Genomic DNA, 24,363 nt, shown 5'->3' with positions numbered 1-24,363 from the left:
GCGAAGACGTTCCAACCGCCACCTGCAAATTTGCGTCTCATGATGAGCGCCGCGTTGACGCGGAACACAAAGACTGTGGCGGAAGAGCGGTCGACTCGTCCGGCTTTCCCGATGCGTGTGCGCACGTAAACGATGCGCACACACATCGCTGAATCTCTGCCGATACGCAGCATTTGCTGCAGTGTGAAGCCGATCGTTTCTAGTTGTGTGCAGCACATCGCCAACTAAAATTACGCCGTCACTGTACTGTTGCTGTACCGTACGCACGCATTTGTCATGAAAGGGTTCGTGATGCCTACTCCGTTCCTTGGACCGCACACTGGAGCGGCAATGGCGAGCTGGTTTCGTTCGTGAAGGCAACGCGTCTGTGCGGCGCACTTAGCGGTCTCGCTCAAAGAGGCAGCATGAATGGTGGCGCGGCGCGTTTGGGTTCTCGCTCATTAAATGCGTGCAATACGCATGAGGCCACGTGCACTACCGAGCAATTAACTGATGATGCTTATCGTAAGGGTTGTCAGCGATTAAGCCGTACTGGCGCGTTTGCCACCTGCCGCCATCACGCCTCCATGCATTTTCGCTGCTTATCCGTAGACATCGCCGCACGGCGCCGTGATAGCGGCCCCTTTGAATTTCTGGTCTTCACCCCGTAACACTTCCGCAATGCGGCAAAGCTGACTTTCAAACTCTGATACTGTCGAAAACAGATTGACTCACGAAAGCGCTGGTTCGAACCTACGAGATGATAGACGCAGCAGAGGTGGGGGCTTCAATTAATGCCTTTCGCACGCGTAATTTGGGCAAAAAGTTTGAAAAATCAGACGCCGAAGAGTTTCAGCGTCCGAAATTTCGGACGTTCTTATACATTGACGTCTATGGGGCTGGTGACGGTGCCGCGAAAGCGTCCGAATTTTCGAGCATGTCCGGAAAATCGGGCGTTCGAAAAATCGGCAGTTGACTGTATACCTTTCTTCGTCTTTCTGTATGCACTCTAAGTTTTCTATGCATTTCTCTTTACGTTCATTATTTACGTTCAATTACGTTCACTGAAAGGAGAAAAACATTCTCCACTGGAGCATAATTTAAATGTTCGAGATTTGATGTGCCAGAACCATGGTCTGATTAAGAACGAAAAAAGGGGAACTCTTTTTTTTTTTTCGAGAGGCTTGTTTATATGTTAGACACAACCAAATTAATAGAACAGACAATTATGCCAGGGAAGATTTAATGCTTTAAATTAGCATACGAGGGTTTATTGGTCAGCTGCCCCCTTGTGTGAAAGATCATGAGCCACATCATGCCCACTTGCAAAAAGAGTGTTCCACACTTGCCACCTGAGCTATGGGTAGCACTGGCCAACACTCCCAGGGATTATACATACAGAAATCCCCAACGAAGTGGATGGGGCAGCACCTTGTGCCGTAGCCAAAGAGGTAGAGCATCGGACACACGATTCAAAGGTTGTGGCTTCACCTCCCACCGGTGGAAAGGGTAATTTTCCGTCCACTTGAACACTTTATGTCACAATTAGTACATATACAGTTAAAGACAACAACTAATGCCCTCTATGCTTTCCCCTAGTTTGTTCGAATCATTTGGTTGTGCCTAACGATCTGATTATGACACACATCATAGTGGTTGACTATGGATTCATTTTCACCACCTGAAATTCCTCACTGTACACAAATGCATGGTGCATGACTGTTTTGGCATTTTGCCCACATCGAAATACGGTTGCCACAGCCTGAATTGAACCTGCAACCTCATGCACTGTAGTGCAACACTATGGCTACTGAGTTCCTGTGGCAGGCTGAAACAAGTGGAGTCAAGTCATCACTGATAATTCAGCTGTGTCCCATGTTTACCTGTCGCCGTCCGTGTGATTCCTTGCGCTACTGTTAGGAGTTATGCAATACCAACTAGCCCATCAGTCTGTCCTTTTGATCATCATTGATGTCACTTCCGATATCAAGCGTGGGATTCCTAGGTGAAAAGATCATCTTGACAGTGCCCAGAATACAGTGAGCAGCAGCTTTTAAAGAGCCCCTAAACCACCCAGAGGTTGAAATTTAGTTGTGGTGTTGCAGTTGTGCACAAATCTACAACGAACACGCAGCCGTGAGAATTTTTCGAAACAGTGCCGTAATAGCGGAGTTGCACGCATTTGATGAGACGAAAGACGCCTTTGCTCATTTCCCTCTTTCCTTTGCTATGCTCCGTTTGTCGGCTAGTCTCTTCTCTTGACCGAGTGCTGCTCCTTGCCATGCGAGGAGGAAGAGCAGCAAGCACGCATACCTGCGAGCGGACAAGCAGGCGTTGTAGATGACGAGTAAACGAAATGTTGACATCACTGCGAATGCTGAGGGGATGAGGAATGCCGAAGAGCACGGAGAGGAGTAGGGATTGTTTCTTGGAATTTGTGGGGCGCCCACAGCTCACAGCGCTGCTGTGTCTGGCATTGTTGATTGTGATCGCATTCTGAACTTGATGCGTGCGTTTACTTGAAATGTTAAAAAAATTATCGGAGGTGGTTTAGGGGCCCTTTAAGGCTTATATGTCTCATGCGACAGTGGCCGTCAACAGGAAATCATACAAAAATGTTCGCTTCGTCTTTGTGGTGTTCACGCGACTAAAAAAGTTTCAAAAGCGTCATTTGTGCAAGTCTGCCTATTGACAGCTGCGGAGTAAACAGAAAGGCACTGAGCCGGGGCCCTAGGGACGGTGTGGTAGGCCAAAAAGGCGTGCAATGCCAGAGGAGGCTCGACAAGCAAGAACTGAGGCACAACAAGCCAAATGGTTCGTTGAATTCTGATCCGATGGTTCACTCCTTAACACATTGCCTCTAAGGCTTTCGAGTCATCTTAGTGATAATGTTTTTTAGCATGAAGTTATGTGGAAGAAGGTATGTGGTGCACATTGTTGCAACAGGGCGCTCTCATCATTGCTGAACATAACATTACAGCAACATTTCACCTGGAGTATCACAATGGGAAATTCTGAAGATGGCTGTACCTGCACTTCTCAGGGTGCTCTTCCCGCTTGTTGTGAAACTCGAGAGTGATCTTGGCATCCAGACCAATGCCAAAGTAGTTGTTCATGACACACTTTTCTTCAAAGCCTTCCCTATGAGAAAGAGGAAAGGTCAAGCTCTGAGCCCAGCCTGTCGCATAACAGACATGCACAATACAGAACTACTGAAGCTCCTCAGCTTATGGTTATGTGAAAATGAGAAGAATGCCGAGGGATAATGAATTGTTAGCAAAAAACAAAATAAAAACAAATGCTTTGCTTGTGTGGTAGATGTTGATATATTGGTGTTAGCTTTTCAGTGCCTCTCAGGTCATAAACCTAATTGAATTACCGACACAATTCACTCCAATAGCTCCAATAGTTTATTTGGACTACTTTGTGTGCTAACACGTGGATCCATTAAAACTAATTGCAACACATCTAAAACATTTCTTTTATGCACTCACATATTTGAATACTTTCTTAAGTATTGCCCTTTTTCGTCACTAGAAGTGGACCCATATACACAACAGTTGATCGATGTCTATAGCTTTATTGGCACACAAGATGAATATTCCTAACAAACTTGGATGTATATAATCCATTCATACACAATATTTAGTTTGATATATTATTCTTCAGGTATGCTGTCTTATTAAGAAAAGAGCTAACTGCTAAAGAAGCATTTCAATTTACCCCTACAACTTATCTGTAAAACAAGAACCCTTCCCTCATAGCTGGTGTCATTAAGTTTTTAAAAAGCATGCATTGTTATGATATAAAGGTCTTCTTTTTCTTTTTTTCTGCTACGTACTCATGTTTTGCCCCCATCTGCTCAATCTCTCATGCCTGATAGATAAAACTTTTTTTTTTTTTATTAACACTGACACCAACCTCAATTTCAACTTTACATGTTATTCTTCTTCTTGCATACACTCAAAATGCCCCTCTGGGGCTAAAAGCTGTTACAAGCACTTTGAGTGGACCCAGGATAACAGTAAGCATTTTCAAGGCAAAACTAAGCGTAAATTTGACACTTTCACACCCATGCATTTTGACGAATATCTAACATCCAACAGACACAGAGGCATTCTTTATAACAATCGCAAAGCAATAAAACATAAAACGTAGTCATTTAATATGCATCATGAACTTGAAAATGGGGGTACCATTGAATACACATGAGACATACACAAGAAAAAGGCATTAGGCATGGATGAACGCTGGACTTTCAACTGTGCTTTATTGGAATGTACAGGGTTGGTCAAAAGTTCCCAGGCTGCAATGCCCGTCCGACAAACAGCAGCTCGCTGCTATCGGGGGGCTGTTATCGCAATCACGCCTTGGCGCACGCTGGCGTCGAGCATGTGCATGAAGAGGGGTGTGCCTCCCTCTCCCTTTCTTGCTCTCGTTCATAAGAAATCAAGGAATAAAGATGGTGCATCATGTTCCCTCACCGTTCGCTCTTCAAATTGCATACTACTGTGCAGCGCTGCTTATTCCACTAAGATGTTCCAACAAGCCCCAACACAAGCGCTTCTCAATCCATTTCGGGCTCCGATCATGTTCGTCTGCAGCGAATCGCGAATTGGCTTGCGCAGACGGCTGAGGGAGCCACCTCAGTGCCAACGGAAAGTTAAATGCACGATATCGTTCTCCAGGAAGCCAAAAACTACGGTAATGTATACGGTGCCTAGCTAACTGTGGCCGCAAGCATGATGCATCAGTTTTCCGGAAGACTGCCACCTCGATACACGCTGCACAGTAGTAAAAAATTGAAGAGCGGAGAGTGAGGGAACATGACACACCATGTTTATTCCTCGCTTTCTTTTCCAGGAGAGCAAGAAAGGGAGAGAGATGCACACCCTCCTTGATGCCAGCGTGCGCCTAGGCGGGGTTGCGATGGCAGCGCACCGATAGCAGCGCGCTGCGGCTCCTCCGCCAGGCGTTGCGCCCTGGGAACTTTTGATCACCGCTGTACATAGCCGTACAAAACATCCCATGCATGCGCACCCTCCTCTCCTCCCATAACATGTGAAATTAATATCACATTTTATCTACCCGCTAAGCAGGCACATTTTTTGAATGTTAAACACACAAACGTATCACTGACACTTATGATGCATAGCATGAAAGGCTTCTAAGATGTTCCTCTCCTATCTAGCCTTTCCCCAACCTAATATGGTTGCACGATCGAACAACGGCTTATTTGTTCACCATGCATCAACTGGCCCAAGAGGTACTTATGCACCTCAATATGCATCGTTATACACAAACAGATATATTTAGAAGTGAATGAAATGTATCTTTAATTCTTTGTGAGACAAACTAGTAGTGTGAGCATGATAATTGAAAATTTTACAATGCAACGAAACTTACAATGAGACATCTTCAACATCCATCAGAGGAGAGGCAGCCGCGCAGAGTGCATCGGCATTGGCCAGTAGCACCTTGCCCACCAGACTCTCACGGTTGAGGTTGGGCCACATGGGTAGTGACGCCAGTGGGTTTATAATGGGGAAAGTGCGCTGCTGCTGCTGCTGCTGCTGCTGTTGTTGCTGCTGCTGCTGTAGTTGCAGTGGGTGCTGTTGAGAAGTGCTCAGCGCATGCGTGGAAGAGGGTGGGTGCTCCTCTGATGGGCTTCGCTCGCCAGGAAGCAACGAGAGGCCCAGATGTTTCAGAGTGCTCCCGCTGCTGATGCGTCGAGAGCCAGTAGGCGACTGTGCGGTTGCAACACTGCTGCTTGCTTTGGATGCTGAGCCTTTCTTGCTTTCACCTGCACATTGGGGGCAGAGGTACTAATTATGCATGCTGTAGAGCATCTACAACACAGGCGGAAGAAGAGGTGTTAGGTTGCAGGCAATTTCCCCGCCTAGTTTACTCCCTTCAGGTTACGTTGAAAATATCATTTTTTAAAGTGCAAAATGCAGGCAGGCTACCAAGAAAGTGCAGGCAGCGCGAGGCAACAATGCACATGCCAGTGGCTCATGAGCCGTCTCGTGTACAATGCTGTGCTGGGCCTCAACGTCACCACAGAGCACCTCAATGTGAATTAAGTGGATTACCAGCACATTCTGTTGAAGTAAAAACATGAGTAACAGGGATAGCTTGAAAAAAGAACAGAGGTAGGAAGAATGTGAGCATATGAAGCAACCGAACAATAACAACCCTGTGAATCCATCAACGATTTCAGTGCCCATCTGTGTGGTGATGTCATATATTGTTGTTCATTTGTTTAATGAACAACTTGCTGTTAAAAATCATGCGTATTTATTCTGGGGGACGAAGGAGTGAGCATCTGTCAAAGTTCAGCACCTCGTAGTGGCCACACGGCTCTCTGCACTGCAAGGCTGGGCTGAGCCATGCATAAGTGGCAAGCAGTTCTGAATGACACGAGATATTTCACCTTTCTTCTTTTGCGAGGTCCTCTGCGGACTCCCCCATGAGCGATCCTCGTCTTCCTCGGTTGTGGGCGTCAATGCAAGGCTGGTCGGATGCAAAGATGATGGACTCAGTGATGACCGGCGAAGTTCCCGCTGTGGCCGACAGTCTTCCTTGGCCGGCTGTGGTGACACACTGCACGGTGAAGGACTTGGTGAAGGGGTGGCCATTAGAGAGTGTGGCGATGGACATGGAGAGCTGTCTGCACTAAGACCACCCTCGATGGTGGCCAGAGTCACCTGAAAGAACAAAACTCCATCAGGCAATGTCTCTCTCTCTTTTTTCTTAAGGACTACCATTATTGTTTCTGTCCTGCCGCTATAGCTGCAAAGCAACAAGTGCATCCAGTGGGCGGATATTCCAGCCTAATAATAGATTCACCCATTTCCAGAAGGAAACGTGAAGAAAGACAGCAATGGCGCCTACATGACTGCAGACCACATCAATGCCTAGTAGTGCTCGTCAGAACTATTGCGGGCAGAAATGATAGAAAAGAGCGCAGGCCTATGATTGGATCCACCCATTCGTATTTACTTTGTTGAACAAATGAGCAAGTTTGTGAAGTGTTTGCAAGCTACGAGGAGCTGCGCCGGCAGCGGCTGATGACGCGTCGACCTCCATCACGCGACGCCGATCTCGCTGGCATGTCGGCCATTTCGGACCACTCCGTCTTGCTCGCCGAAATCAAGTCCTTCGTGCGCGAGGAGATTGCCCGCCAGTTCTCTCTACTGGCCTTCGCTCACCCGCAGCCTGTTGAACAGCCGTCGAGCACACTGCTGCCTCCCCTACGCCAGGCTATTGAGCAGGAAATCGCAGAGGTCATGCCGGAATACCACCAGCCCCCTCGGGCGACATGCTATGAAGATGAATTGCTTAACGTTATCGACGATCTGTGTCATCTGAAGCCAAGGTAAACGTGTACGGCACACGGCATACCTTTCTGGAAGCCACAACACTAAGCTTGAAGCTTAGTGGACATGTATCTGCTTTTGTTCGAATGTTACGTGCTACAATAATAATAAAAAAAAAAGAATGGGTGCATAGCCCTGTGGCTAAGATGCACTCCTACAAAGTGTGGGGGCCTGGGTTAAAATCCCAGCACTGCAGAGAAAATTTTATTTTTGTTTTATATTTCTTTCTTTATGGCGATGATTGTCTTATGTGACAGAGGGGCACATGGACAGTTTTCCTGTTGAGTCAGCATAGAAATGCTTATGCATTTAAAAGGTGGATGATACCAACTCTGGGACACTTAACAGTCACCAACCAATTTTAAATGCGCATTTCTTATTGAACTGAGGGCACTTTGACCGTTTCTATCTACCTTTCCAGCTCTCGTGGTCGTCACCTTAACTTGGCGTATACATAAATTAGTATTAGAGGAAGTGAGTATATGATGAAGACGACTCGCAGGTCGTGGCATGAATAACGCGACTTTAGTGTCACCTATCTCACGAAATCCTTTCCACCGGTCACGTGTGGCCCACACCCTCATTCCTTGGCCCGTATTATACGAAAGAGCCACAGGTGATTTACAGTCCATATCAAACTCAATCTTAACGGGATAGTGTGAAAGAAACTGTGTCGGAGAAAATGTGGTGCCGGCATGGGCGGCAGTGTCGATGGATGAAATATCACAATGAAAGCAAACAACAGAAATCCTGGCTCCAGCCAGAATCGAAGCCAGGCCTTCTGCATCGCAGTCAAGTAGCCATGCCAGTGCTTCCAACTTGCTTTTGAACAAAACTCTATATAAGCATCATATCAGAAAAATGCCAAATGTCATTGCAGAAAAAGGGCAGAATTTCAGGGGAACATGGAAGCTTGAAGAGATGAAAAATTTGTCAACATGGGGTGCCTCTGCAGCCAACGTTTCGACAAGCGGTCTTGCCTTCTTCGAGGATCCAATTGCAGCCTTGAAGAAGACCAGATGGCTTGTCGAAACGTTGGCTCTAGAGACACCCCATGTTCATGAATTGTAGTTGCAGTGTTGGCTTTTATATCGATGTAACAAACATTACATATGTATGCCTATGTATGCAAGCTATAGCCAAGCATTGCGAATATGCCTACAACCACTCCTTATGATAGGCACATCATCGCACCGTAGTGTGCACTTTGTGGATCCCAACGTCATGTCAGACTATGAGCTACCCTTTACGTGCCAGTGTGCTCTGCGTGTAAGGTAAGCCTATGACATGGGCACAACTAGTGAATTTGCACAAAGAGCTCGATACCTCTCGTAAAGCATGGCTCAAAGCGAAAAATCCGGCATAGGGTGCTACTCGTTGTCTACTTTGCATGAAATTGATTCCCAGAAGGAGTGAGACCTGCCACATTTTTTTGTATGCCCTATTTTCCGGACCTGCCTGAATATCTGCACTCTGCCATCGCACTGTCATGCGCTCGATAGTGTAAATGTCCAAAATTTTAGACATTTGAAGCCCTTCTCGTTTGATTTTCCGGACTTATTCTTTCTATCACGAATCAAAGGCTACCGAAAACTGCCGAAAGCACAAACATCGCTGCACTTTTGTTTTTCCGCAGCCTCGAACCCGCATTGCATACATATTGTCAGATGGTCTCGTCAGTCACCTACGGTGTCACATGTGGTTGGTTGTGCTGTTTGCATTGCCAGTCGTTACCAATGGCACTGACACCAACTTTCTCATCTGCCTGCTCGACAAAAACTTCGAAGCGAGGAAATTACAGCCGATTGATGATGGAAAAGAAAGCGAAAAATTATAAGGCAAGTGCAAAATGGCCGGTCACAAGCGGACGTCACAAAGCCGTTTCAAATCTCAAAGCATACGCTATGAGACTACCTAAGAGGCAAGGTGAGGATTTATCACCCTCACCGACATGCAAGCCGACCTGTTGGTACGGAAAATGTAGCACCCTGCAGAAATAGATTGACCAGTTTTTCAAGCCACTTGGTAAATAAAGTTAACTTTTTTTGCGCGAATTTGTTTTTTTGGCTGCCCGATTTTCTAGATGCTATCTCGGCCCCTTGAGCGTCCGAAAAATCGCACGGCGACAGTAATTTCAATTTAGGCCTAAATTTTTGTTTAATGTCAAAGGCAATGAATTGGCAATTTTGACACTGCTTGAAGCTCTGATTCTAACACATATCATAACTCTGTAAATTGTGTCTGCTACAAAAATTTAAAGTGGGCAGTTATAATGTAATAAATTACAGCATATGAAAAAAAATATTTGTTTACATTTTTCTACATTAAAAATTTTACTTCCCAACTCATTAGTATATATTCCAGGGCTGTAATCCCTAAACTTCATGTTCATAACATACTCCCACTATTGCTTCTGCCACAAGCAATGAGCAAGACAACCTCAAGGCCTGTGCAATTTTATCCAGATGAGGCTGTTTTTGATGTATGGGACACCACTTATTCACACAGTAATTCTGCCTGATTTATGTGTGCCAAGAGATGCTACTTGCAGAACTAGGACATCATCTTTTATTGCAGAGCTAGAGAAATGAAAACATGATGTCTCTATTTCCAGAAATTTTTCTAATTTTCAGCAATTTTTGCAATCTACATACTGTCACGATCCAGGAGCAGCCATGGCATAGCAAACAAGACATGGCCAGTGGTGCCACTCACGAAGTGAGATTTGGAGCAGCAAAATGTTAATTTTGGAGCAGTTTGGAGCACCGAAATATGCATTTTGGAGCCCATTGGAGCAACTACATGCACACTGCTAAAGACTTCTAAGAAATTTCGAACACTTAGATTGACAAGCATCATTCCAAATAGTACTGGCATGCTCTAAAGCAATACTGCTGTGGTGACAACATGTTGTTGTCCACGCTTGAGTGTCTCCTATCATTAAATAACAATCAAGATATATGGTATGGTCTATTCTTAATAAAGAAAATGTAGCGCTCTCGTTCGGGCGGCGTGCAAACCCGAGAGCGCGCGATGGCGAGAGAAGAAAATAAAGAAGGTGCTAGGCTGTGGCACGTGAAGCCACGTCTCACGTTCCTGGCTGGCATCGATTATCGTTCAGGCGTGTCTTTCCTTCGCTCCTGTGGCATAAGCCTACAAAAACACCAAATTTGTATACCAGCACTGAATACAGTTTAGTTCTATTATACACTCAAACCTCATTATAACAAAGTCACATCTGCCACGAAAATAACTTCGTTATATCCGAAAATTCGTTATAAACGTTTATCTGTAACACTGTAGCTATGACAAGACTATTCAACATTTACTTCGTTATAACCGATAATTCGTTATATCTGTGATCATTATATCGAGGTTTAAGTGTATGAAGGTCTGAAAAATATGTTTTTATCTACAGAATTTCTGTAGCATATAATCATATGTTTCTTTTTTCCTCAGAAGCTAATGAATTAGTGACGTTCCGTTGTATGAATACCAGACTTGTACACGTTACAGAAAATAAGTAATTGATTACAATTACAATTACTTCCTTTAAAATGTAATTGGTTACAGTAGTCAATTACAGCCCCAGAAATGTAACTGAGCTATTATAGAAATGTAATCAATTACTTTTGCATTACTTCCCTTCAAAATTTTATTGCTGTAACACAATAACACAAGTTTACTCAAACTACAACGAACTATTGTGGCTTGCATGGTAGAGAGATGGCTGGGAGGCTTACTGTGGCTTCTGTGATATAGTGTTACACCTTTTTAACTTTAAGCAGTTGTTTTTCAAAGTTGTTGTCGCTGATTCTTTCACGTTTCTTTGCTAAGAGGTCAGCTGCTACAGTGAGCACTCTCAATGCATGCGATGGAGGGAAAGGCAGTATTATAACGAAGGAACACCTTGCGCACCAGCTCATAGTTGCACAGTGCTTCGATGCTAGTGTCCATGTCCTCTATGAAGCACCGCACTGCGCTGCTGCTGGCGCTTGAAAAAGGCGTTGCAGGTAAAGCTAAGGAAAAGGAGAAAAAAACAGGCTCCGAGGGGACCCCCTGTCTGACAGGACGACGGGTCCCTACAGAGCGGTTGCATACTTTCGAGACGAGAACTGCCATAGAAGACTGGTTACAACTTGATTTTGGAAAAGAAGTAATTGATTACCCGTAATCAGTTACAAGAAAATGTAATTGAATATCCCAGAAAGTTAGTTTCGAAAAAGTAATCGATTATATTACAAAATTGCAAGAAAATCTAATTGATTACAGTAATCGATTACTTGCAACGCATTACGTACAACTCTGATGGATACCAATGAGGTTCTCAGTTTGATAGTAAACTTGCATTTTGCGGCAACCTTACTGCACAGAAAGTTTTACTTTCCAGTTTTTCTTCAACAGACAGAAGGGCTATCACAAGTTTACAGCAGGTGGGTACGTCATAAGGTCAATCTGCGCGACAGACAAAGGAGCATGCACCACGGGATAAAGACCGCTACCTCAGCCAGGGTGGCCTGTTTGCGTCGTGCTCAGCGCTTTGTTTGCGCAAAAAATGGAGTGAAACACTCACTAGACAACCTCGAGCACGAGGGTATTCACGGTGCACACAACGTGTGGCACTGTGCAGGACTTCACATTGACTATAGAACTAGATATACCATTCGCGATTCGAATTATTCGTGTACTCACTATTCGAGTATTCGAACACCTTCAGTAAAAAGTAACCATAGCAGAACACAATGCTCACAAGAGCGTGGGATCAGCCACACTGGCGACTACAAATATGTTTTATGCAGAAAAACACGCAATCTCGAATGTTAACCGTTTGTATCGAACCGCTGCGTAAATACATCACATGCACAGAATTGATCGTTCCATAAAACAAACTGCTAATACATCACAGTGCTGCACGCTTCCGCGAATTTCTACAACAGTAAGCCCATTAGGTTTAGAAGATATAAATTACATAGTTTAACTGAATCCGTGCACAACGTTTTTGCAATGTGAAGGCTGATAACTGTGCAACAAATAGGTAGTATGCACCGCATTGGTCGACTCATAAAACATAACAGTAGGTTACTGCGGTGCAAGTTTCCACGAATACTATTGACAGTATGACCATTTAGACTAAAAAAAATATTACATTTCCAACGAGAATCTGTTTACAACGTTTTTAACAAGGCGAAAGGTGCTGCTCAATGCCACGCATATATGCACGTGCAAGGAACACATGAGTATCTGCAAGAAAGCTTATCTTTCTTCATTGCATTGGCGCAAACCTTCCTCTTAGAAGTCGTCGGCACTCGGCAAGATTTGTCCTATACGCAAAAAAGGCAGCACAATACAATTGATGCAAGCGAGGCAATACGCTCAGGCAAGAAAAGCGCAGCCATGACAAATGACAATGCTACGAAAAGCACAATTTATTAAGCCCCTTTGTCAAACACGTCACACACGTATGCAGGCCACTATTGCCACACACATTTCATGCGGTCACTAATTTTGGCCATGACTTCCAAGATCAGCCTTCGCATGCTGTCTTGGAGGCAATGTTTGGGTGCATTTAGGCGCAGTATCGTCATTCTTTATCAGGATGGTGCAGAAAATCTTGTTTGGTGCAATTTGGCACATTTGGTGCAAGAGTGGGAGCACTGCATGGCAAATCCAAGCATGACACAGGTGACTCTTTTGAAACAATGTTCTCTTGCAAGATGACAAAGCAAATTGGATGTGGCACTATTATTGCCTCGAATTATCATTGGCAGCAAAAGTTTGCTTTTTTTGCTTCATCATCAAAGCTTGTCCAAAGGCACCAAACAGCCTTCTCTTAAATTTGCGAGTCCTCATCCTGACAGTACCTGCAGTGTGTCCTTGAGCGGTGCACCAACACTCTGTCCCATGGCAATGCCCCAGGGGTCCCAGCATTCCGATGACTCATGAAAGCTGGTAGTCAGCACAGGTAGCTCTGCTGACAACTCGGCATCTGCAACCAGGGTGCTTCCTCCGCCAGGGTCTACAAGGTCCGTCCATGGTGGCTGCACCTCGTGGCCTTTCTCTTCCTCCCGATAAACTTGTTCTGCGTCCTCCACATTCTCCTCTCGCACTTTGGTCTGGGCATTCTGTTCATCCACAGCTTTACATCGGAAGGTGAGAAAACAACATTCAAGTGACCCACCTGCTAGATCTTGTGTGACCAAAGCTAGAACCACATGACACGTTTTTCACGAGAAAGAAACGTGATGCACGGCGAATGTTCACGTTATTGCTGTCGCGAGAGCACCCGCACAAGAAAAATGCAGCTGTAATTTCACACCACGTTTTCTGAATTGGCAGACATAAATACCAATGGCATGAATTGTGTGCATTTCTGCACAGGTAATATACTTTCAACATTACCGAACACTGCAATGAGAATTATTGTTGCGTAATTGCTAAATGTTCCTTTATCCATTTTGAACACTATACACTGACAGAAGCAAAAGGTGGACACTATATACAGAGCCATGTTAGCCGCAGCAGCATAAGTTTTTGTCAGAAGATTTCAATGCGTGTGCCAGCTTTGCCGAGAAAATGTTCCGTAAAGATGCGTGAAAGGCAGGACCATTTGGTGGTATTGGAAGAAACCAAACCAAAATGCCACGTGACTGCGCTCTGAATTCATTGGAGGATGCACACACGATGCAACACGCAAGGCGTTTTTTTCTGCTCTGAGTAGCAATACATGGCTGCACGATATTGTGATGGATCCCGTCGAACATGTATAAAAAAAGTGACATCTGTGGCCCTGCAGCTGCACATGCAGCTCCAGCTTAACAGTACTTTTAAAATAAATATCAGCTTTGCTGGTAAGACTTGTTGAACAACACACACGAGTAGTGCCGGACACAGACTGAGTGATGCGGGCACACATGTCCTCTTTCTACTTCATTACAAACAAACAACCTTGTTTTCAAACCGTGAAAAGTCGATCAGTTAGCTCACAGCAAAGTGCCTGCCTTGTTTGGCCATTTCAACCTCCATGAGCCAAGGTAGCAAGATACATATGCATTAAACTCTCCATTCTTTCTGCCTTTTGTCATTCATGTGATGTGTGAGATAAGACGATGACTGCTAAGAAAAGAATGAGAAATGAAATTACTTGTTACAAAACATGGTTCCCGGTCATGTTCTTGCTGATATCTTTTTACAAATGCAGCAGAGAGAAGCTTCCACTATGCATGGTTGCAGCAAGCACCCCACATTAACCCTGTTTTGCCCAGACGCAGCCCAATACCTCACTTTGCCCATCGAGATTGTTTGTCAAGGCTATCTGGGGTATTCAATTTCAATCCAACCTCAGTGCAGGCCTTATACAAGGAAAGCACACTAAAAAGCTAAGGCCACATTTTGTTCTTTCATTTTTGTACGACAGCTTGCATTGTCACCGCAAGATGCAGCAAGTGGAAGCCCCCTTGGATATAGTAAGGATTTGATTTTCAATTAGAGAATGATATTTCTCCTGCTGAGCACTTTATACATAATTAACATACACTGAGAAGGTTCCAAATCACAACCAAGAAAGAAATGGAAGATGAGATAAACTGACCTCTTTCAGTGTGCTCAATAATTTGCCGAACTGCTTTCTTGAGACTGTTGGCCCTCAACATGAGAGCTTCTCGCTGTATAAATGCTGTCTGCAGATAACACAGAGAGGCAATGCATAATAACAATAATTAGCTTTATAAGCCTGTAGGAATGCATGAGAAACAATGTTATACGGGGCATGTTTCAAAGAAAGATGCCTGCCTGTGATGGACCATAATATTACGTGCATAGAATTAGCACTATAAGAAAACAAACAGCTTACTGAACATTCCAATAGTCCACTTGTAGCTCCACTCTGAACTGGTATTTGATGTAACCTTGCTGTTGTGGTGTGGGCACTAGCTTTAATGCTTTAACGTGATATGACTACAGATGAAGCTCGATTTAACGAAGAGATGGCAAAGCTTGAATTACTTTGTTAAATTGGGAAGTTCATAAAATCGAGAAAAGGATTTTTCGGCCCTTTGCAATCTAAAACTGTAACACAGCACCCCCAGAAGCTACCTGGGCACTGTGCTTGTGGATTAGCCCCGCCTGCGAGTGTAAAAAGACCTGGACATAGCCTCACATGTCCGGGAAATGCAGGCCAGGTAGACCGCAAAGCTGACAGGCTGCTGGTATGCAAAGAGGGGGAGAACAAATGCAGCGACTATGAGCAGGTTGAGCGAGATTGTTGAGAGAAGACAGCGAGTGCCATTTGTTGCATAAGCCATGAAATAACAAAAGCAATCGCCATAGTTTTCCCGTGGGAGCACCTACAGGGGCAAAAAATCGCTGCCACTCCTAGTGCCATCATGGTTTAAGAGCGCTAGCGACTGTTGAGACCGCTGTGTTGTGCATGGGTGGTGTGCAGCCTCGTCAAAACAAAAGAAGGGTTGTGACTCGGGCAGCTGGTCATTTTAACGCAATAACGTTAGAGTGCATAATCAAAGAAAAACCCGACTGCATCAAAACAAGAAAGAAATAATTTTTTATGCCTTTATTTCAGGAAAATCTTCGTTAAATTGGGTTTGGCACCGAGTTAGTTTCATTAATTTGGGTTGATGACAACACTGAACCCTATGTTTTAACGCAATAGCGTTAGAGTGCATAATCAAAGAAAAACCCGACTGCATCAAAACAAGAAAGAAATAATTTTTAATGGCTTTATTTCAGGAAAATCTTCGTTAAATTGGGTTTGCCACCGAGTTAGTTTCGTTAATTTGGGTTGATGACAACACTGAACCCTATTGGTGCCTGCCAAGGAATGGAAATTTTTTCATTAGATTCAGAATGTCGTAAAATTGGGTTTTGTTAAATCAAGTTTTAACTGAACTCATATTCTAGCACCCTCATTCGCTGTGGTGTGTAGTGTACACATTTAATGTCCACCTATAACGATAATGTTGAGAACATCAATTTTATTTAGTACCATGAAAATTAATTATATTGTGGAACTTTACATATGTATGTATGTATGTGTATATATATATATATATATATATATATATATATATATATATATATATATATATATTAGGGGTGTGCGAATATTCGAAATTTCGGATATTTTTCGAATAGCGATTGCTATTCGATTCGATTCGCACTGGAATTTTACTATTCGAACTATTCGAACTTCCCAAAAACAAATACAGCCAACGTCCGATTGAAAGTGACCCCTTCAGATTTTCAATATGCTTCACCTCATTACACACTCGTACTGCGGCAAAGCTACCTTTCAAGCTCCGTTACGGTCGAACTTTGCCAAGCCACAGTCAACGTCCGACTGGAAGTGGTCCCTAGATTTTCAATATGCTTCACCTCATCATATCCCGGTATTGCGACAAAGCTGCCTTTCAAGCTCTGCTACGGTCGCAAATGTACTACTAACTCGAGAAAACGCTGGTTCCAACATGGAGATGAAATATGTGGCAGAGGTGGGGGCTCAGTTAATGCTGTTTTGGACCTTAAATTTGGGCAGGAAGTCCGAAAAATCGGAAGCCGAAGCTTTTTAGCATCCAAAATTTCAGATGTTCTTATATATCGACGTCTACGAGGCAGATTTGGAACTCCGGACTTGAAGGGAGCACACCCTTGTCCGTCACATCAGTTGGGCTTCCACAAAAGTTGAAAGAGGAGGAGAGGCTGAGGAAATGGCATCTTTGCTTATCACGTGTAAAGTGTTGTCGGCAACACTTTGGTTGCACTAAATCATGTACATAAATACAATTCGGCCTCTACATTGCCTCATTCTTGATAAGACAACTATGAAACACCACCCCGCCAGTGCTTCATCAACCTAGCGAAAAGAAACACTTTCATGTTGCTATCTCATAAGAATATCCTTAGGAATCCTCTCTAACTTTTTTTCTGCAATTTCACTTCGAAGTATTCAAAAAATATTCTAGAAATATTCGAGAAATATTCAAAACATATTCGATTCAATTCGCACTCACATTTCAATATTCGAATTCGCTTCGCACCCAAGATTTTGCTATTCGCACAGCTCTAAAATATATATATATATATATATCTTAAACACTGGCATTTTAACAAAATACAGTTGTACAGTTGCATGCATGGGGTACTGCAGAAAGTGTGCAGTAACTCTGTACTCGTGTACTGAGAAGTAGGTGCTGTCTCAAGTTTGCAAATGAACATTCGCAGCTGACCTTTGTTGGCTTCAGGGCTGTGCCTGTTCTATTCTCATCCTTGTCTTCGTCCGGTTCCTTCTTGCCAATTTGTGCCTCAGGCTCCGACTGCTCAATGGCCAGTGACTCTTCTTTCAGAGTTTTCAGCAACGAGTCCAGTTTTTCGTTGAGAATTTTGCACTGTACATGCAATGCATCAGACAGAAAAGGCTCTTACAAAGCTGGCAGAATGCATTGACTGCATTGGCCTGATACCACAGTGCACAACCAACACTGCTGCACAGAACAGTAAATGAAGACCGTCTATGCCTACTTGGCAAGCAGTGCAGCTGCTGCCATGAAGGCAGTGCTACTTGCTGCCTAAAAATTTGGGATGACTGTCACAGCAACGGCTGAAGTAGGCAGCTAAGAAACGTGCAACGAGCTTGTGACTGGGATGCCTACAATTACCAATGTCCCTGCGAGCAAGATGTAGATGAATTACCTACTGCTTTTACATATGAGGCTGAGTCAAATGAAAACCTTAAAGAATATCAACTGCATAAACACAAAGCACAAGGCTGTACTTCTCTTTGACGTAATCTTCCTCATACTCAATGCAAGTTTGCCAGCATTTACAAGACTCCTAAATTGACAACAGCTCTTAAACATCACACAGTATTCAACAGGCAATAGTCACACAATAAAAAAAGGAAAAAACGCGGGCTAACATACTAGGTCTGATGATATATAGTGGACTGTCCATATTTACACTGTTCCTGTGTCGGCACCTGGACATTGCTGTCACCTAGTGAAAGTCTGCCACAGTGTCCCAAAAACGTGTTTGCCATCTTACAGGCTGCTGGCACTATCTATAAATGTTTGGTACACATTTACAGTTTTCTTTAAACTCATCCTCGCACAACACGAAAAAGAACTTGCATAACATTGATTTTCAATATGTTTAAGGCACATTTTTTCAGAATGTACCAGACCCAAGTAAACAGTGGCAGCTAGTAGGAACACAATGAGTGAAAATTATGAGAGGTTACATTGCTAACTACAACTGTACAACTATGACTCTTAGCTTGCCATTCATGGGGGAGTGGTTTTTTTTGGGAAAACAAGCTTTTTACTGCTGTGCTAACGACATTCAGCAATTTCAGACATTGCATATGCTTGTAACCATTTATAAAAGAACACGAGAATTTTACCACAATGAACGCTCTATATCCTCAAACCAAGTTCAGTTTCTTTAGTCCAACTTCAATGCAAACATGAGCACATCCATTTCAATGGTGCACCGCTGTCAGTGCATGGATAATAAATATGCACGTGAGAAAGTGAAAGAATTGCACACTCACAAATTGTGCTGTGCCTCTGTGTTGAGCAGAACTGCCCTTATTATGCAACTTATTTTTCATAGGAGGCACAGCTCTTGATAAAAGTGGCTCACTAGATGAACAGGCAACATTGGAAACAGATTGACTAGGTGTCTTGAGAAGCCCAGACACATAATACACCCATGTCACCTGTGTGCTTGGAAGGCCTTCCAACCAATGGTGCACTGACTCCAAGGTCAAGCTCAAGCTGCTACATGGGTGCTTTCGAAGGCCGTCAAGTCCATAGTCTATAGAGTCAACAGAGGACACTACAACTCTATCGAAACCCCGATGGCCACTGACACGGAAGTGGAAAAAGCACAAACGCACCTTCTCATTTATTGTGCTCCTATTCACGGTTAGAAAGAGAAAAACTTGAACCATTACGCTCTAAATATAGTATATATGAGTGCTAATAGTCATTTAAGAAAGAATTTTTGCCACTTGTAACGTACGAACTGCACATACTCTCGACAACAATGATGTGCCTGTGTTGTCGAGAGCATGTGGCAGGCGCATCGAGCGGCACAAACATTGCCACAGTTTTGCTGCTCAACAACTTAAAAATTGCCGTGTAAGAGCACGACAAGTCCATCGAGTCGAAGGTCATTGACAAGATGGCCTTTCAAGAGTGCCTGTGTGACACGGGTATTAAATGACTATGAAGTAAGATGAGTACAGAATGCTACAGTCTGCACAAGAAAGTGGTGCACAGCATTAATGAAGCAATTCCTTTTGGCTTCAAACAGGGCCTTAGTGTGAGTGCAGTGATGGAATCATCATTTTTAGAGCTGTCACATTTAGTGTCTTCAGCAGACCTTAAAAAATGACATGTACTGCCTTCATATTGCCATTGGGAACTTGAGAGATGCCTGGCAAATCGTTGTTCATCTCCACTCACCTTATGTGATATAGAGTCTTTGTCAATTTCAGTAGAACCACAAGAGTCGGCAACACCCACTTTGGCAATGAAGTCCTTCACGGTCTCACACAGGACTCTGCAGTATAAATGTACATAGTACAACAGATTGAAAAGAATGACACTGCAGTGAATGAGTGAGACTCTCTGACAAAGAGCAAGAGGAAACCTTTGTAGAACAACTGCGCACACAAATATGTACCTGAACGTAACATCTGCTTATTTGACCAAGATCGACTGCATCAAGGGCAAAGTATGTAGCACTACAATAATCAGGAATGGCACAGAGGCGCAGAAAGGAAAAGTGAGGCCTACAGCCAAGTGTTGTTGCCTCAGCTTAACTCAAGCAGGTGAACCTTGATCACCCAAAAATTGTGCATTGGCAAGCGTTACTCAGTGACAGCTCTCAATCACCTCCTAAGTGACTAGGACAGTACCTAAAGATTAACACAAACCCGCCTCATTCCTGTATCCCAATGTGACATAAACCGAATTTTACGAAGAACAAAACGTGAATTATGTTTATCCACCTGGTTCCCAGACAGCACAAAGGAATCGATCTTGTACGCTGTTGACCCTAACCTTGAGTGCCAATTAGACCCCCAACTCCCAAGATGTATCGACACACTCATTCATCACCTAAGACTTGGAACCGCTTACACAAAACACTTCTTATTTCGGATTCATCGTGCATCATCGTCAATATGTTCGTGCGGCCACGACGATGAGGATGTGCACCATCTGTTGCTCGACTGTCCCAAGCACGACACACATAGACAGCGACTCGAACAGGAACTTCACACGCTGGACTCTGAGCGATCGTTTTCCTTAGCGAAACTACTAGGTACATGGCCGACTAGGATAAACCATAAAGCAATGAAAGTGCTCCAGCGTTTTTTTGAAGACACTAATATTTGCGATGGCTACTGAGTTCTTGAACTTGTAGGACTGTATATATGTATATATATATTTTTTATTTATTTTGTTATCCTAACAACTATGTGGAAAGGGGTAGCCGTCACCAAGCAATGGTGACAACAACTCCTTCATTTATTTTCTATTTCAATAAAAAAAAAAATTAACACAAAGCGCTGCTTGAAAGGTACGATACGAGACATATTTTAATGAGGGTGTCCAAATAAATCCTCACCATTTCGAGTTCTTTATGAGCCCCTATAGACCTTTTTTTCGTGGGCGCCATCATATTGCCTAGTGGGCGGGGCCGTCTCTGGTCTGGCACCCCACTGGCATGTGCGAAGCTCCGCGTTTGTATGGAAGGTATATGTGCGGCTGCAGTCGCAGTCATTTTTCGTTTTGGCGCATTGAATTTCGTATCAAGTGATGCAGTCTACGTAGGAAATGAATCTGTGAGATGTCCTGAAACGGTTTGATCCGCTCAGGGTCAATGATGTTAATATACGGTGGTGCGAACATGTCGCAAGTGGTCGATATCATATATTTTCGGCACTGTCTGTTGGAAAACCACGCAAATATTTCGACCTATTCTAGCAGGGCAAGCAAGTGCAGCCACTCTTAGCAGATACAATGAATTTTTTCTTGGGCTGTAATCTTCTAGTTTGTTTTTTCATTCACGGTGTGTTTATGTTGTCACACCGACTACCGCTCGTAGATGCGGTCGTGCGTGAGCATGCAGTCTCAATTTCGTGGCGCGGACGGCATCTGTTTGTTGCTTGCAAACAGTTGCCTATCTTGTTACTCAACTTTTAAGTGACCGCTTATTACTCACTTGTTTATTGCCCACCAGTGTGGATGAAGTCAGAGCTGTTTACAGGGATGTGCTGGTACATATAAAAACAATGCTGATGTTGACATGCCAGCGCACATCTTTTTCGAGTCGTGATATTTGATTGGATTTCGGCGGCCATAAGATGAAAATGGTTAGAGAGTTTCTTCTGCCGGTGAGGCATGAAGCGCGCCCGGGCTCGAGCCTTTGATCAGCATCGAAGGTGATTCGCATTTTTTTTTTGTGACTTCATCTGCCAGATGTACTGTTTTTGCAAAATTCTTGCTGTCATTCGCAAAGCTAAGCAACAAAATTGGCAGTTCAAGAAACACTAGACAAGCGTAACAACATGGTTTTTGTATCGTGCTTAGAAGCGAATTAGCTATTGTATATATCATTGCTCGACTTGTCGGACACGGTTCTTGACCACGTAAAATTTTGTCTTCCTGAGGTTTGTCCTAAACACAAAGTGACAACTCTTTTCTTTATTTACTATTCGGCTTTCATATGGCTCATATACGATACACCCTGCTGTCTTACGGAAGTTGTAGCCTCGCGACAAAGATCTCGCCATATCCTTTTCATGTAGTGTTCATGTAGTGTTCGGATTTTACAAGGCTGGTGCAGAGCACATATAAATGCGTAGTGGTTACCCTGCTGCGAAGTGAGGGATGTCTCGCCCATGCTAATGCCAGTACACATCAACTGCAGCGATCACCATGTTGAGCCGAGCTACGAAGCTAATTGTTAGTCCAGACACATCATATTAAAATATAATAATGAAACGTGGCTACTCGAGTGCTACTTAGATGTTTTGCACTTAACCGGACAGAGCCGTACTTGACTGCTTATGTTTTTTTGCAAATCTGACCATATCCGATTGACATATGACTGTGTGGACCACTGGGAATTCCGGATATATTACGGCACTTGCCGATTTAGAACCTGTAATGTAACACAAACGATGTACCTTGAAGAGTCCGCAACCGCAAACACTCCGCATTTGGTGATGCACGTCGCATACTTATTCAGACAACACTTCCCTTTTTTCTAATATTGTTACAACAACCGAAAACAGCCCAGTGGTTTCCTGTTGACCTTTGGCTCGTTGACATCATAATAGAAGAGAACAAAATCCACAGGTAAACCTAAAACAGGCAAAAAAAAAACAGACGACGCTACTCATCCAAGCACCAGCCCGCACACTCTGCGCCGTTGCGCACGAGCCAGAAAGGAGGAAAGCGCTGGTTGCCAGACCGGCGCTCCTCACCCGATGCAATGGTCTATATCTATGTACAAAGGCATTTTTGCACTTTGCCCCCTTTTACATGCATTCACTGTGACCAGGAATCAAAGCCACGCCCACGTGCTTGGCAGTGCAATGTTATAGCCACTAGGCTACTACAGCAGGTCCTAGAGAAGGTGCTGATCGTTACCAGAATAATATTCATTGTAATATTAAGCAATGATAAAATGGCAAAGCAACCAATATGACTCAAAGAAACAAAGATTAGGGAAACATGGCATTTTCTTACTTTGCTGATGAGATCACCACTGAGTGCTGATCAGAGTGCAGTATCTGCGATAGGTGAGCAACCACAGAATCTTCGTAAACGGTGATTCGGTCATACTGAAAAGAAAAGAAGATGCATTCAAGTTGTGTGCCAGCTGGCTGCTTTCTACATGTCTTGACAAGAACTTACCTTATTCACCGTACATAACAAATACAACATTCTGTGTGAAGCAAAGTTTTAGTGGAATGGTGCATCATACGCTTGACAAATAACAGTGATGCATGCATTTCTTTGCTTTAATCTTATGCAACATGTAGGTGAAATGTTTTTCAGCAATAAGTGGCTTTTGTGTGCATTCACATAAACTTGAGCAAGCAAGATGACAAAAGATGAGGCAGGACTTGTTTTCTGTTGTTTTGTTTGCACTGAATAAATTACTATGCAATGTTTATGCACCACTAATTTCACCACATTGTGCAATTTTTACATTGTCATGCATCACAGCAGCATATACCCATGGTGCAAACATTTACCCAGCATGCATATGCATGTGGTGGAACACAGTGAGTGGCTGAATAAAAGAAATTGTTAAATTTTATAATGTACTATTCTATTGCCAGGTCACTTTGCTTTTGGGGATAAACTAACATGTTTGTGTTTTATGTAGAAATTAACTTTTTTGTTATGCAGAACTGAGGTGCGCTTACTGGCACTACTTTCCCTGTGAGCATACAAGGCCCATTCACTGATACTTGCGATCAGCGCACATATAAGCTTCATATGAAAAGCTACAAACATATCTGCAGAGATGCCCGGTCAATCCAGCACCAGCTGTTTCAAATCCAGAAAGGTAGGCAAGGAAAACTTTGCTATACAAGTGCTAAAACAGTGCACAGAAAAAATAAAAATTGTGCTTACACAAATACAAATCGTTTAAACCAAAGGCTTTCCTGAAAACTGCTAATTCAACCTAGTTCTTACCAAGAGCGCTCAACTGTTACCTTCCTGAAGGCTGATTCTTTGCAGTGATAACAAGATACACATCAGCAAATTATTTATCTGTAACCAACATAATGCCAGACAAAGTGTCAATATGAAACCAAAGTGCACTTTTCATGCCGTGTGCTAAAAGTGGATAAACTGCATCGACATTACTGGGTGAATAAACAAAACCAGATAGTTCTGAAAATTTTAAGTTAATAAAAATCTCAAAAAACTTCAGTAAACTTGAGAAATTTTATCAATATGTG

The 24,363-nt window shown here is 43.5% G+C and overlaps 1 protein-coding gene across 1 annotated transcript in view; it reads right to left on the bottom strand.

Annotated features, from left to right (window-relative positions):
• Positions 1-24,363, bottom strand: part of LOC119388252 (diacylglycerol kinase eta) — a 232,814-nt gene that overhangs the window by 38,054 nt on the left and 170,397 nt on the right. The window contains exons 13-20 of the mRNA XM_037655924.2: positions 23,135-23,229; positions 19,838-19,934; positions 17,597-17,755; positions 14,947-15,034; positions 13,220-13,494; positions 6,413-6,686; positions 5,386-5,782; positions 3,010-3,120 (exon numbers count right to left, since the gene is read on the bottom strand). Coding sequence (XP_037511852.1) covers positions 3,010-3,120; positions 5,386-5,782; positions 6,413-6,686; positions 13,220-13,494; positions 14,947-15,034; positions 17,597-17,755; positions 19,838-19,934; positions 23,135-23,229 — 1,496 coding nt within the window. The remainder of the gene's footprint in view (positions 1-3,009; positions 3,121-5,385; positions 5,783-6,412; positions 6,687-13,219; positions 13,495-14,946; positions 15,035-17,596; positions 17,756-19,837; positions 19,935-23,134; positions 23,230-24,363) is intronic.

Source organism: Rhipicephalus sanguineus, chromosome 3 (assembly GCF_013339695.2).
Source record: "Rhipicephalus sanguineus isolate Rsan-2018 chromosome 3, BIME_Rsan_1.4, whole genome shotgun sequence".
Classification (NCBI taxonomy): domain Eukaryota; kingdom Metazoa; phylum Arthropoda; class Arachnida; order Ixodida; family Ixodidae; genus Rhipicephalus; species Rhipicephalus sanguineus.
The sequence above is the reverse complement of the archived record's forward strand: the minus strand, read 5'-3'. Positions and strand labels throughout refer to the sequence as shown.